The sequence below is a fragment of the Taeniopygia guttata genome, chromosome 5 (genome assembly GCF_048771995.1).
Source record: "Taeniopygia guttata chromosome 5, bTaeGut7.mat, whole genome shotgun sequence".
NCBI lineage: Eukaryota > Metazoa > Chordata > Aves > Passeriformes > Estrildidae > Taeniopygia > Taeniopygia guttata.
Window position 1 is genome coordinate 31,445,349 of NC_133030.1, and position 15,729 is coordinate 31,461,077.

At 45.2% G+C, this 15,729-nt stretch overlaps 1 protein-coding gene across 4 annotated transcripts in view; it reads right to left on the reverse strand.

The window, feature by feature from the left end:
* Nucleotides 1–15,729, reverse strand: part of PLEKHD1 (pleckstrin homology and coiled-coil domain containing D1) — a 30,050-nt gene that overhangs the window by 12,651 nt on the left and 1,670 nt on the right. Inside the window, exons 2-6 of one of the 4 annotated variants that reach the window (XM_072930087.1) lie at nt 15,283–15,380; nt 8,084–8,177; nt 7,234–7,323; nt 6,635–6,711; nt 1,841–1,932 (exon numbers count right to left, since the gene is read on the reverse strand). In XM_072930087.1, coding sequence (XP_072786188.1) covers nt 1,841–1,932; nt 6,635–6,711; nt 7,234–7,323; nt 8,084–8,177; nt 15,283–15,380 — 451 coding nt within the window. Of the gene's footprint in view, nt 1–1,840; nt 1,933–6,634; nt 6,712–7,233; nt 7,324–8,083; nt 8,178–9,059; nt 11,152–15,282; nt 15,639–15,729 lie in introns of those variants that run through there. The other 3 variants (XM_002199344.6, XM_041716663.2, XM_041716664.2) reach the window with 3 other exon arrangements.

A 15,729-nucleotide genomic window follows, 5' to 3' on the forward strand; every position in this document is an offset into this window, starting at 1 on the left:
ACCTCCTGCCCAGAGCAGGGCTCCTGGTGCCAGAGAAAGTGTTACATTACCAAAGCTCTGCTGAGCACCACTGCTGCCTTTCTTTCCCACTCTCTTACTCCTGGCCAGAACCCAGCACAGATGCACTGTAATTACAGAGGCTCTCCCACCTTCCCTCTTCTGCCCCGCCTGGGGGGCCCAAGCCCTGGACCTGATGGGCTTCTATAATGTCCATGTCTGACAGTGCAATCTGGATCCCAGCTGGGTGGAAGATAACTCAGTGTGTGTTGAAGAAATTCCTCAGAGCAGTGTTCCTCCAGAGAACCTTGACCTGCTTCCAGGAGCAGTGCCTGATCTCAAAGCTTGACTACAGGATGGACACAGATCATTGAAGGTAAGGCTAACGAGGCAGAAGCCTTAGCACTTATATAGGAATAGACAGTTCGTGTCAAAAGAAAGTAACCAACTGTGACAATTGACCAGCTCTGAATGTTCTTGTCATGGACCAAAGAACCCAGTGAAATATATATTTTATATTCCAAATATCTCCTGTTTGCCACAGAATGTACATTCCTCTATTTCTCCACCACCTTTTCCTTTATCATACTAAAGAGCTCTTTAGTCATTAAAGCCCTTTCATTTGCTCTAGTGGTTGCAAAATAATGTTTTGACAAAACTTTCCTGTTTCTATTTCCTCCTGTGTCTGTCCCTACAGGTCCTTCTCTCAGTATCCCCTGTTATTCCTTTGTCAGGTGTGGAACCACTTCTCCCTGCCTGCTTCACGTTCGAACCCATCACCTCACATGGGTGAATGGTGTTCAGATGGACAGAGTAAACATGCCTTGAGCTATGATCACTGTTAATGATCACTGCTAAATGTGAGACCATATGCTGAGATCAGCCCTGATCCATGTGGATGCAGAAATGCAAAAAGCTCCTTAAGATTCCTCCAGTGGCTTGACAATTAGGAGTAGATAGCATGAGCCACTGCTCAAGGCATCACCAACCTGAAACACCCAAATTTCTGCTATTTTATTTAAAGCAGATAACTCTCCAGACAAGTCAGTAGGCCTACACTTGTGACCTGCAGCCACCAAGTCAGAAGGTCTCTTCGACCTGGGGAATGCAGTAACTTAGAGGGCATCCAAGTTAAAAGGGCTGCTCTCCCCTGGCTCTTCCTATAGGCAATGCAGGGAAGAGATAACTGGACATCCCAAGGCAGTCAGAGCATCCAAGGTATCAGGCTATGCAGAGGCTGGTTCCTAAATAGGGCATTAGATTACATACCTAGATTATTTCATGTTTATCTGTTGTTTTTCCTCTGTCTACAGAGAGAGCACTGACAAATTAGCCACTGCCATTAGATACCTCAAAAAAGGCCATATAAATGCTTCCACTTCCAATATGAACAGTGTGAGCAAACATAAAAATCAAGTAGAGTAAGACCAAAAAAACACCAGCTAGGTGAAGAAAACTCATGTATGAAAAGTTGTGACCAACCTCAGAAGTTTCAGACCTGTCTGATTACGGGAGACAAAGGTATTGTCTGCTTGCCTGTGAGTAGCTGAAACCAGCACATCCAAACCTCTCAGGGATGGCAAATGTTTGTACAGATGAGCCATGGAAGACTGCAGCGTGTTGGGCAAAGCATGTTCCTCCTTCACACTCCACACAAATGTCCAGATCCCACCTTAACTTTGCATGTTTTGACTCCCTTCAGACCTGAATTCCAGCTGCTGACCACTCAAAAGCTTCATCCAGAGAAAACCTGTAGCTGCTTGGCTTGACCACAATGACAACTCCAGGAAAAGCAAAATTACTATTTTGGCCTTTATGGCTTTTTGAAGTAAGAAAAGCCTACCCAAATATTCCTGTTTCTCCTTGGCCAGCTGCAGTCCTTGAGCTTCCAGGCTCTCGATCATGGCTTCTCCCAGCTGGGCATTCCTCCAGGTTCTAGGGAGAGCAGACACAAAGCAGGCAATGTAAGAGAGCTAAGGATCCCACAGACTAGGACAGGGGATTCTGCCTAGCAAACTACCAAGGAATTCAAACGTGCTGACTGTCATCAGCTGGGACCATGATTCTCTAAAATTTTTCTCCACACATTAATTGGAGAAATTTTGTAATACATGGGCTGTACATCAACACCTCACAGCTATTCAAATGTTTTTTCCAGTGTTTTGGATATTTCAATAATGAGCTTAATTTTGAGGGCTCTCCAGACCAATCCAGCATATTCACAGCCTCCAACTGCAACAGGATGTACCTGGAACCCTTTAAATGACAGACTTTAGAACCAGAATTTAGCTTTTAACTCAAGTAACTTCCCACTGCCAGCAACATTCTTCTGCAGCCTTTCCAATATTTTGCTGTTAGAGTCACTCTTCCCTTTCAGACTTCAACCGCTTATTGAATCTTTCCTATGGCCTTTTACCTTTAGTCTTTCTGGTATCCATCATCCATCCTGGAACCAATCAACCCCTCCTCTGCTAAAGCTGTAAGCCACTAGGACTTGGTGTCTGGCCCTACGCTGTGAGTCAAGCGCTTTTTCCTGATAAACAGCAGGAAGAACCAGAGATAAAAGCCAGACAAGATGCTGGCAAGTAGGGAATGTTAAAGGAAGCAGGCATATTCAAAGAGCACCTTGTGTTATTGTAGGATCCTGGCCAGAGGATCTCAAGGTCTCTTAAACACTTTATAAAGCAAAGCTTAAAAAAGGAGCCTGTGGAGCATATACCCATTACTGATTGAGCTCACAGACAGGCTAGGCTTTAATACAGATATTAAACATCAAGGACAGGCACACCAAAAACCAAAAATAGAACCAGAAATGGTGTTTGCTGCTCACTTCTATTCATGTTTCATTAGAAAAAAAATCTAAAATACATATAGAATAACATATAAAATGCATAACATTAAAACATACATAAAATTGATTCCAATATGTTCATATAGATGTGCATACGGGAACAGCAATTGTTGCCAAGATATTCTGCCATCTTTGTTAAATCCTAAGGGATCTTATAAATATTAAATATCTTTAAAGCTTCCTGTACTGGGCCTCTTTGTGAACAATTTGAAATTGTAGCTTTTTGGAAACTGTTAATTTGGCAATCTCTTATTTCAAGGCAAGCTGTGCTTTGTCTCTTATAAAAGCCAGACAAATAAATTAAACACACACCACTCCAGGGACCAGGTGCTCACAGCTCCAGCAGCCCTAGCTCTTTGCAGATATATGTGTTTCTTGTCAGCTAATGAGGCTATTTCTAAAGTGGAGAAGAAATTAGAATGCTAATTTAAAAGGTGCTGTTTTGCCCACAGGTAGTCATCTTCATCTTGAGTGAGAACATGTGGGTGTGAATGTGTTTTCTCACTAACATTCCCTGTTACAGGGCAAATCTGATCTTAGAGAAGCAAAGAGGTCAAGATGGGAGTGGGGGGAATGACAGAATTTATCATAGGATTACATGGAGGGTTTCAAAACATCTGTAGCCTTTAAGGTGTCTCTTTACAGATGCACCAGTGCTCCCTTCCCTTCCCCAGATTAACAACACATTTCCCTGTCTGTTGCTCAAAGGTTACTGCACCCACTGCTGTGTGACTTTGAAAATGCACTTGGATCACCATGTAGCATTTAAGCTTTTATTCCTACATCTACTGGAAGCAGTGCTGGTGTAACCACAGCTACAGGGAGGTACCAGGCTGAGGTACCTTCAGCTGAGGGGCAAGCAAAAGTTTCTTTTAATTTGTATTCCTTACCAAGTGAGTTTTCATCAGAAAAAGTTACATTGCTTAAAGTATTGGAAAGCACAGGGCCAGGAAGGCTCATGGGACAAGTAAAAACCTCTGCCTGAAAAAAAAAACAAAGACTCCAAAGCTGTAGAGAATCTCCATCACATATACACCTCAATCACTGTCTGTTCCAGTCTTTCGGCAGCACTGGGAATATCTCTTTAGCTTTTGCTGCATTTTACCTTTCTTGGTAGCACCCCCAGCCAATTTTTGGAGACATTCAGCACTTTATAGTCTGCAGCACGGAAGTACTATGTTACTGTTCTTCTCCTGCATTGCCCACCAAGTTTTCTTTCTACCAGTTCAGGGAATGCTGCTGTGGACAGAAAGGTTATGTGTGCCCCTCTCCCCCACTAGCAGCAGCAAAGACTGTCTGGATGGGAAGAGAGCCTGGCAGTCTGGGAGTCAGGACTTTGTGCATTTCCGAAAAGCTTTCACAATCTGGCGGGTGTGGTAAATCAAGCCACAGCACTTTGGAAGCGTGGGGATGCCATCAATTCCCCTCTGCAATGAATAAGCCATTTCCCTACCAGGGCAGGAGGTTTGGAAAGGAATGAAGAACTGAAGGGATCACCAAGCAGACTGTGATGGTGGAGGCAATAACCTGTTGTGCAGGCACATACACATGACCCAGATGGAAACAGGCAGCGGACAAAATCAAAACAAAGGACAGAGGATACTTCCTAGCCTGGATTTGTTTTCTCTCCTTTGCCTACGTCCATATCTCAGTATGTGGAGTTTGTTTTGGGGTTGGGATTTTTTTTTTTCCCTTTTTTTTTCCCCTTTTAAAGTTGTTTGTTTGTGAGTGTTTTGTCAACTTTATATAATTATGAAAACAGCAGGATGATTGCAGCAGTGTGGTGCCACTGGCAGTATAATCTCCATCTAGGAACAAAAGAACATTATAACAGATTGCCTAGAATAATTCAACTGTATTCTTCCAACTTTTCTATCCACTGCAGATCAATTTATTGGCCCATGCTGGCCTTTCTGACTGCTGTTGAACTCCCAACCTGACCCCGTTAAATCACATAATCTGTGCTTTTCCTCACATGCAGGCTACTATCAGCACTGATGAGACTGGCACTGGAGCTGCTCCACTCTCTGATGCAGGAACAGAAGCACAGAGGGGAGAAAATGTGTCTCAGGCAGCTTTCCAACTAGGTGCAGGTGGTCTGCTGTATGATAGCAGCCACTTCTAGCTTCTGTTTTAAATGCTACTGCTGGAATATGAAAGCACAGGCTAGAGAAAAGGCTGGCTCTGTGACAAATGCAGCAGTGCAGGGCTTACTTGTGTGTACCCATTCTGAGTTGTGCTGCCTTCCTCCTTCCCTTCCATACACACCTGAAAGATGAACTTGGTGCCAAATTACTGCCCTTGGCAATAGATAATTTTAATATTGGCAAAGGCAAGTGCGGACCTGTGCTATTCAATAAAAATCTCCAAATTGCTCAAGGGCTGACTCTGTCTGTCACTTCTCCTCTGCAGTGGCCAAGGCTGCTCGTGCCAAGGGGGTGGCAGACCTCTGCCTTGGGTCTTGTGTCCCACAGGACTCCTGTTCCCATGAAACTTCAATGGGCAGCTGTGTGTTGCAGTTCATACACTGCCACGGAGGTAACAGCTTGCCCCAGAACCACAGTCAAACACAGAGCTTAGCTTGGGCTGATCCACCAAACATTCAGCACCCCATTAATTACAAATCTACATTTTGAGCCTCACAACATTGAAATGAACTGAGATATTGCCTTAGCATGTACATGTACATGCACACAGTGGTATTACAAATTAAGCAGCTTCTGTCCCCACAGTGATAAGGGACCACACATGTTGTAATGCAGCCAAGAAGGGCAGAACAAAATGCTCATTGCTTTAAGCCTCAGAGCTGAATGGTAGGCTCTGCCCTACAAACCCAGGAAGTTTCTATATCTCATTTGGGAAAGTCAAATCCCCGTTTTAGTGTTATCTCTTCCTGCATCTGCTGAGATTTAGAAGGAGCCTGCTCTGGCTTTGCAGGACAGCTGCTCATTGGACTGTCAGGCTCCTGGGTGCTAGGGGAGTGCAGAGCTGGAGGCCAACCCATCGCAGATCTCTGTCCAGCATTCTCAGCAGAGTGTGAACCAGAACTGCATGCATACAGCAATCAAACTCTCTCACCCCTTCAGGTGGGCTGGAAATGCTTTGCTAACACTGCCTCTGCTGGGATTTAGGCTGCCTCTGCATTTCACAATTAAACTGTTTCGAGAGGCCAAATCCTGCTGCTGCATGGCCTGAGCACCCGCAGACCTGGGCAGAAGGAATGCACACCCCATGGACACAGAACTGCAGCACAATTACTGTTATTGATCAGAACTGTGCTGGGTAAGGTCCCTGCTCCATAGCAGGACATAGAACCACATGGGCAGCTGCTCACTAGCTTCATATCTTGCCTGTTCTGCTCTTACTTTACCCCAAATTCATATGGAGAAGTTGTCTCACCCCCACTTCCATCAAGCCTGCAAACCTTGCTTCCCACACAAAATGGACCAGGAGGGCTCCCACTCAGATCCAGGTCCCACTTCTCTGAGGTACAAGAGAAGGATAGCAGATGGAACTCAGTGTATCAGCACTTGGCAGATGACAGCCTGGGCTGGTGAGCAGAGAGACACACTGCACACACACTGCACAACAAGGTGGGGAGCTTTGCATCAGTTCTAGAGCACTCCCCTTTAGAGTAAGGATGGGTCCAGGAGGCAAGTAAAGCTATCACTGATTTTCAGGAGCTTGTCTGACTTCCCATAGCCCTTCTAGTCAGGCTTCTCTCTTTTTATCCTTTATACACCTACAGAGCAGATCAAAGCAAATAAAGAATAGAAAGAAGCTTACACTTTTCCAGACTCCTGTAGCATCTCCAGCCACTGAGCCTGCTCAAACTCTGATTCGGCTGCTAGAACAATGTTACCCTGGAAGAGGGGAGGGGAAACAAACCCAGATTAGAGAGGCTGGTGCCTTCTGCACCGCTGTGCACTCCTGGCATGAACTGGACACAGCTGTGGTGGGAGGAGAGCCCACCACAGGCTTCCACCTCCACAAGGAGCATCACACGGGAGCAAATACAACCCAGGCCTACCACACACTGGGAAGTGTGCACACAGCAAACAGCCACAGCAGGAATAATTGTGATAGGGCAACGTGGGCTCTAGGGCTCCTGAGAATCTGTCCACTAGCCTGCTAGCATCATAAAACCTCCTGCCAGAAAGTGCAAGTTTCCTTGTTCGTTGCCATACAGCAGCAAAGCCTTGAGGGGACTTGGGATGCTAAGTCACCCTTGCTCTCAGGATAGTCTGTCCAGAGAGGGTAGGCATACCTTGGGAAGGAAAGGGAAAAGGGTGGGAAGGGAAAAGACTGCCAATGCAGTTCTGCTCATCAGCATTAACCTGTTCTGTGGTGTTTGGAGCTTTTTAGAAGAAAATAACTCTACTTACATGGAAGTCTTCATGAGAGATCTTTATGGCATAAGGCATGTTGGCCTCTTCTTTGGGCTCCACAATGCAGCCTCCCAGGGGTATGACACCCTGGAGATAAACCAGAGCACTCTGATCAGTCAGAAAAATCAAGTATAACTATCAACTAACTAGGAGCTGAACTTGCACTCTCAGTTACTTTGTTGGCCCATGCCCTGCCTTGGCTACCCCAGGAGGGGCAACACACACAGTTCCTGCAAAACAGAGGGACTCTCATTTCCACCAGGAAACCCTCAGCCAGTATCTGGAAGGGAGTAAAAATGATAGTCCTGCCTTCAGCATGGACGGAAACTGTTAGCTAGAACATGGAAGCAGAAACTGCTCCATCAAGGAGGAAGTGATCTCCAATGGGGGCAAAGGTTGCAGATTCAGTGTGGTATAATGAGAGAGGCTGTGCATTCATTACAGTCACTGTAAAAAAAAAACAAACCCCAAAAAACATGTGCTGTGTGGGGCAGGCAGGCAGGTGGCTGTGCCAACCAGGATGGGTGAAATCAGCACCAGTGACTGCAGAGGACATTATTTTTATGGCCACAAGATTAGTTTATTAGATCATGACAGTAAGGGAATATATCTACTATCAGGTTAAAAAAAAAAAAAAAAAAAAAAAAAAAGAGGCCATATGCCTGTTGAATCATTGAATATCCTCAAAAGGTACCAACATGATTCCTCCTCTTTTGGAGCTTCCCTGAACCTGTGAGATATCTGGGGCTTACTGGGACTTTGCTCTTCATCACCTGCTGGGCCCATGGAGGAAGGGAGGGGAATGCTGGAAACAGTATAACTCCTTCCTTGTGCAAACACTGCTCACCTTGGGATGGATATTGAAGTATTTATTGCTTTCAAAACTCTTCTTCTCACTCTCAGCATAGTACAGCAGGAAGCTTTCCTTAATGATGAAGAACCTTTAAGACAGAGAAGGGAAATACATGCTGGTGAAATGGAGGTTGTGGTTCACAGCACAAGAAAATCCCCACCTAACTAAAGCTGCTTTCTGAGCAGGAGAGTTTACCACTTCCACCTAAGACTAAGGTGAGGTGCCTCACTTCTGCTCACAGCCAAGAGCTTGTGCTTAACAGCAAGTGCCAAGTTGAGGTACTTTGTGTTGCAGGTCCCCCCAGCAGGCACCCACCAGAGCTGAGGGCAGACCACCTGCTCTCAGGGCACTGGGACAGCACTCTGTGTCCCAGACAGAACCACGGACTTTTGCCACCTCTACATCTGTGCCCTCTCTAGCTCATGTGTTGAATTCAACCTATTGGAGAGAGCTGCTCTTTTATTCAAGGGTCTCTTGCATGGGCTAAGACCAACTAAGTGCTTATTTTGCACTGTGCTGCCTGCCACCCTATTCCCTCCCATCTCAGCATAAGCCAGAGGGAAATGTTTCCAGTCTAACAGAGAATCACAGCCTAGCATCCCCAAGCGACTCCTGAAGCAAAAATTGGCCACCAAAGTACTGAGGAGCAGAAATAAATTTGAAAGTTATTTTTAAGCAGAGCACCTGGCAAACTCTCCTGTCACTGACCTTCACAACTACAGAGGAAATTGAATTTTTTTTGTAATATGTGTAACATTAAAATAGGCCTTGTTCTGCTCAGTTAGCCTTAAGTATGCTCCGGTGATCATTGTATAGTAACCACAAAGTATTACAGCTTCTGCAAGCCAAGCCTCTAACTAAGTGTGTCCCCAAAATTATGATTAAAGGAGTGCCACCTTTAACTTATTTGGATTTTTGAAATGCCCCTGGGAGGGTCCCTCCTCTCTTCAAAAATTGAGGTTGTACATACTCTGCAGGCAGTGGTACAGGGGAGAGATACCTGACTTAATTTCAATTTGGTCTAAATCTCTGCAGCACTCAAAAATATGAAGAGCAGCTGAAAAAAAAAAATGGGGACAAGTGTAGTAGGGAGGTTTCAGAAAACTAAATGTCAAAGAAAATGTATTGTTCTGTTCTGTATATATTTTCTGACACAATAAATAGAGATTTGGGAAGAAAGTGAAAGGCAAGAAGGTGAAAATTATTTTTAAATGCTTTTTTACACTTCACAAAACATAGCTGTGTAAATCACTTTCATGTGGTCCCGAGGACAAGAGATCATGAGGAAACTGGAAAGGATAAGGCTTTTATGTGAATAATAAGAACATTCCCAAGAAACCTTCCTGTTTCTGTGAGGGAAGCAGAGAAGACCTCTACAGGCAATGCTGCCCACTTGTGCAGACTGGGCATTGCTGCACCTTTCCTTGACACCACCATTAGTAATGGGCTACAGGCCAAAGGAGCTGATCCACAAGGACAATTCCAATGCCTTCATGTGCCCCCATCTCCCCCCAGTCCTCTCCTGAAGTGGATGGGCTGTCAGATGGAGCAATCTCCTGCCTCCAGTACAGATGAGTACAGCAATCTGGTACCAGTTTAGTTTCAAAAACTAAAGAAAGATGTTGAAGTTGGCAGAGAATATTAATAATAATAATAAAATAATATATATAATTATTAATAATAATTATTATAGTTATTTTACTGGGATGAAAACTTTACTGCTTCCATCAGCTTCTGTCTCTTGCTCTTCTGCTATGGCTCTGGCAACCCAGATGAAATTGCCAAATGCCATGGAAACAGAGACCATGGGCTCTGGGGGCAATAAATAAATGCAGAACAAAGCTAAACTTCTCAAAGTCTGCAGGAAACTCAAGCACTGGACCACTTTTTGTGTTTGAAAGTGCCAGTCATTGAGCAGGTGCGCATTTACATCCAGAAATCTTCAGAATGTACAAATGCCAGCAGCAGTTACTGTTCCCCAATTTTTTTCCTCCCCTTGCCCTCTCATCTGTTCATGTTGACATCAGAGGTGGGGAGAAGCAGGCACTTTGCTAAGGCAGATATCAGAGACCTCCAGAGAGCAGACAAGGCTTGTTCCTGGTTCCTCCTATCCACATCACTTCTGTGAACAGCAGCCTTGTGCCTTCCTGATTATTTTTTTTCCTCACATCTCTGGCCGTTAACTCTATAAGAAAGTTTTCCTTTGAGTAGCTGCAACTTTGTTTTTTCTCCAACTCTATGCTTAGTTCAAGGAAGACTTCATTTCTTAGAGAGAAATGTTGCCTTATCTGCACATTAAATACAGAAATAACATCTTAAAAGAACAAACCTGCCTGCCCAATGGCCTGTGCTTGGTCCAGTGAGTCAGAGGGAGCCAGAGACTGGGCACAAGTATGAATCTAGAGATGCCAAAAGTCAACACACCACATGAAACAGAGAAAGTCAAATTGTCACTTTCAACACTCTTTTCTGTCTGACTAATCTCAAGAAACATTTTCCAGACAGGTAAAGATACTGATCTTTAACTCTGTGATTTTTGTAATCTAAATGTTAACTCCCAGTTAAAGCCAGGGTTTAGTTTGTCAAATACTTCTTATCGTTCAGTGCTGACAATCCCCATATTATATATTATGCTTCAATGGAAACCAAAATCAAAGCAAAAATAAGAACAAAATATAGCACAAATCTCTGAAAATCGATGTGTCTCTCACAGATAAATGAACTTTTAGATTCCTGACCTCACAGATGTGGAGATAAAATATGGGGATTTGGAATGAAAATATACAAAATTAGAGTTTAAAAAATAATAATAACAAAATCCCATTGCAAGTAATAAAGGAAAAACATTTAAAATCTGGTTAGCTTGTGCACATAATGTATTTATGCTCAGATCATATTCCCTCATCTATCCTTACCTGGAAAGCAACACCAGAGCAATCAAGACCATCACTTTAAATGACCTTCAGGACGAAATATGCATGCAAGAATCCAGGGGCAATTGATGCAGCATGGTGAAAAGAGGGATGAAGTAAAATAACAGAGAAGAGACTCAAGAGAAGGTTGAAAACTTAAGCAGCAGAAAGGGAAGAGATGGGTAAGAGCAGAAAGGGAAAAGATGGTCAAGGGAGAATGTGGAGAGATACCCCATTAGGACTGTGATTGGAGGACTGGAGATACAACATGTGTCTGAATTAGACACACATGTGGCAGCAGGAGAAAAGGGAGTGCTGTAAAGGCAGGGGAAAATTTTTAATACAAACAAGGACCCAAAAAAAGAAGCCATTTAAAAACATAGCAGAGTTCAAAACCTTCAGAACAGCAGCAAAGGTGTGAGAGGCGAGACAGGCTGGCACAGCCACTCTCCACAGGCAGCACAGGTAATACAAGAGCCACTCATGTGGTCAGATGCTCTGGTCACCCATCCCTGCTGCTGGATCCTGCAGTAAGGAACCACTGAAACCACAGTGTAATTAAACCAGAATAGCAGAGGAATCGTGACAATGTGAGAGACTCAGATGTAAAGCACAAACAGCAGCTCTGTACTGGACAAATTGAGATACCCGATCTCTGTGGGATAAGGGTTCTTTGTATCACAGAGGGCTAATGAAATTAATTAGCTAATCTTTGTACAAGTTTTTGACACGACAATGGCCCAGATGAAGTAGTTACACTATAAAACTGCAGCAGCTCCCTGGGCCAGGAGCACAGGGGACAAGCCCCATTTACTAGATCAGCCCAGCACTCTGTCCCGGGCAGAGCCATGGATGGGCCATGACCTTTATCAGCACGAAGATCAGAGCGGGAGTACCGGCCCCTCGCTCCGCCTCTCCTGAGGGCTCCAGGCTTCCCCCGGCCCTGCTCTGCGCCCGGCCCCCGCAGCGGGCCCAGCCGGGCCGGGCCGGGGCGGGTCTGGAGGGGCTGGGGCGGGCCTGGAGGGGCCGGGGCCGGGCCTGGAGGGGCCGGGGCCGGCTCCTGCCGGCAGGCAGCGCAAGGACGAGGTTCCCGGGAGCAGAGGGAAGCCCGGGATCCGCAGCGCCGCTGTCCCGGCGGCTGTGGCGTTCCCGGGGGCTCTGAGCAGAACGCAGCCCTGAGCAATGAGCTTTTCCATCTGTCCCGTGACCACACGCAGTCACTGCTTGTAGCCGCTGTGGAAAACAAGGTTATGTGGCTGCTTTGCAATGCCACAGACAGGACTGGTTCAAGAAAAGACAAAAAATTCTCTCTTAACTTGCTGTGCTTCCCCCCTTCCAACCTGACATCTCTGATGGATTTGTGGAGATATAGGCATGTTTTGAGTTTTGCTGTCTCTCTTCTTGTGCTTCACCTTGCTTTTCTGATGTTCAATTGTCCACCAAAGAGATGCCCCTTCCTGCTACTGTCTCATTGAACCCCAAAGGCTCAGACATGGATGGTGGGAGTTTAGAGCCTGACATTTCTATTTGGGACTGCAATTGTTTATGGTAAAGAAGGATGTGCCACTTCTGTCCTGGAAAGTTACAGCACCCTATTCATGCCCTATCCAGGGCAGGTACACACATTATGCATTTCACTCCAGCCTCTGTGCCAGGCTGGTGCCATTACCAGTAAACTTCTGTAGTCAGAGATACTAAATTGCTTGTTAGGTTTTGGAAGGAAGAATGGGGTGCAGTTTTTCAGAAGAGGAGGACCATTAATCAGGGACTGAGAATATGATTTTCCAGAGCCACTTCAGCAGTGATCCAAGCTTAGACTGCACCACTAAAGCACCACTAAACTCAGAAGTCAGGTGCTTCTCTGTTGGAAGGATATTATTTTACAAGGAAAGAAAATTCACATGAGGAATAGACCTCCCTTTCTTTAAGGGATAGGCATTAGGATGCTGCTAATGGCATTTTAAAAATCAAGCTCTGAAAGGCACCAAGCTCAGATGTCAGCCCTGGCAGATAAACACAGCCACGCTGGTCCAGAAACATCCATCCCACTCTTGGACAGTACCCGAGGCAGCATGCAAATATTATATTTGGGCTTCAGAGCAGACCATTGTATGGGCAAAAGAAAGGACTGAAAATGCTCCAGACAGCTGCCCCAGGTCAAGTTCAGCTGTCTCCACAAGTGCCATCAGATTTGGCCCCGACTAAAAGAAGGCTCTGCTATCCCTCCCTCCTTCCTGCATAACCCCTACTGCTGTGAAATTTCAAAACCTGGGATTTCCATCACCAAAGTACTGGACACCATGCCTGGACACTTTTTCCTTGATCTGATATCTAGTCAGATTCCATCCCTCCCCGAAACACTTGCTTTTCTTCTCAGTTTCTCCAGAAGTATTGCTGCTACAGCCAAATGAATGGGATCAAGCCAGTTAATCTCAGGTATCTCCCACACAGACCCATCCTCTGATCCTCTGATGGGTCTATGTGGACTGATGGCATGATGAGATCAATCCTCCCCTTACACACAGTCTTATCTCCCATATCTTGGAGAGACTTTCCTTGGGAGTAGGAGTAGTACTGTTGTCCAAGATTTCAGGACAAAACCTACATTGATCAGAGACCAGGTCACCAATGACATCCAGATACAGTCAATCTTTTTTCTTTATTTAACTGGACTGGGAAACATCTCTTCTCCTTTTCATAAAAAAATGTACTTGACCAGTTATGTGTTGCTGGGCATGGGGAGACAGAGGGGGAAATGAATGAATTGCTCCTTATCTCCCCATAATAGTTTGTTATAATAACATGCAAGGTTATTTTTCTTAAAAGCAAGTCTCTCCCATGATAAAACAAACAAACAAAACTCACATTATTCCTCCTGTTCAAGTCTTTTTACCCCAGTACTCACTTCCTTCCAAACCCTACAGATTCCACATTCAACTCTAACTGACCTGTGTCTGGTCCCCCAGGACCCTCAGCTGCTGCGCTTGCAACTAATCTTTCACATCACCCCTGCCCCACAGTCACCTCCCCTTCTGTTCCCAGCTGCTATCACTAAAATATATACCACTTGCCGAAGATGGGGGTGACTTCTAGGAATAGAGCAGCACTAAATAAATAATGACAAAGGGAACAGAGATGGGCCATTTGCCTGCAAGAAATTTTTATTAGGGAGAGCCTTTTAAGAATGTCTCCTCCATGGCAAATTACCTTCCACTCTGTCATTCTGTCCACTACTTTTCCATAACACAATCACATTAGTTTCCAGACATAATTCATTTATTTATCAATATTTGGGAGCTGAGTAGGGAGCATCAGCACAAATTCTTTTCTGGGTGAAAATAGGCTGTTCTTGGCACGGGAGAGAATAAAACATACACACAGGTCAAAGACTGCTACAAACACAAAACTGCTTTCCAAGTAACTTTTATTCAGGCTATGCCATCTTCACAGACTGGGTAGCACTATGGTTACTACAGAGAGCAAAGCTGGGAAAGCTGGCTTTAGAAATGGATTTTTTGTATCTACACTGCAGACTGCAGCAAAGGTACTTGCCCACAAAAAGTAAGTGCCAGAGATTCAGTGATTTGCGTTAAGAAACTACACTAACTCTAAACTTAAAACCGACCCACCACTTCAGTATTATAGAACATATTTCTGTCCTTGGTTAAAGGTTATAGCAAATACTTTCCAGCACGAAACTTCCTGGCTGCTGATAGAAAACAGCAGCTTATAACTCCCTAACACCAGATGGGAGAGAATTCAGAGCCACCTTCTCCCCTGGGAAGAGTCTGCGTGTGCTGCTCCCAGCACGCTGTCACTGTCAGGCAGCACAGCAGTACTGGAGCTGTGCACAGACCCCTGCAGACCACACACACACACTACAGACCCACATGCAGTCAGCTCAGCCCTGCCATCTCACACCCAAAGGACTCAAAGAGCTTTGAGTCCCAAAACAAAAAGGTCAGACAGTTTAGAGGCAAAATGCATGAACAGACTCTTCCCCTTTCATGAAAGGATCATAATTATTCAGAGGAGGCAGCTAGTCTCTATTACCACCCTGAAGTGCACATAGCACAAGGTCTGGACAGATAAGGAAGAGAGCACAATGGGGAGCCACGTGTGTAAAGCGGACTCAGAACAGCAGGGAAGCTATGCCCCAAGTTTTACCCCAGCCTCTGCCTGGCTGGCTGCACTGGAAGGGTGAAGCACTCAGTCTCTAACTTACCCCAGAATCTTTAGGCTTTGTGTTCCACCTGAGCATCCCTCATAACTGTGACTTACCTCCTGGACCATTTGGCTGACTGCCTCCCAAAGGGTCTCTTCCAGAGCACACCGTACAGCTGCACTTTGGTGCTGATGTCCAGAGCATCAGAATCTGCCTGTTCCATGGACGGAGAAGGGGACACAGAGCTGGATTTTGAGGCGAACATCATAGATGGATCTGGCTCTAACTTGCCCCCTCTGCGTGGCAGCTCAGGGAATCCGATTAAATGCAATGAACCAGCAGGATGTAACCAGCCCAGCAGACAGAGAGACTGGGCTTTGGTTTGAATCAATAACTTGACTGCTCAGCACTCAGTCAGTAATTCTCTCCCTGATGCACAGATGATGAGAGTTTTCTCATTGCGTATTACTTCCTGATGCATTGCAAACAGCACACATCCCAGCCCAAGGGAAAAAGAAGAGTGAAGAGAGTCAGACATCAGAAACACAGAGAGGCAGAAAGAA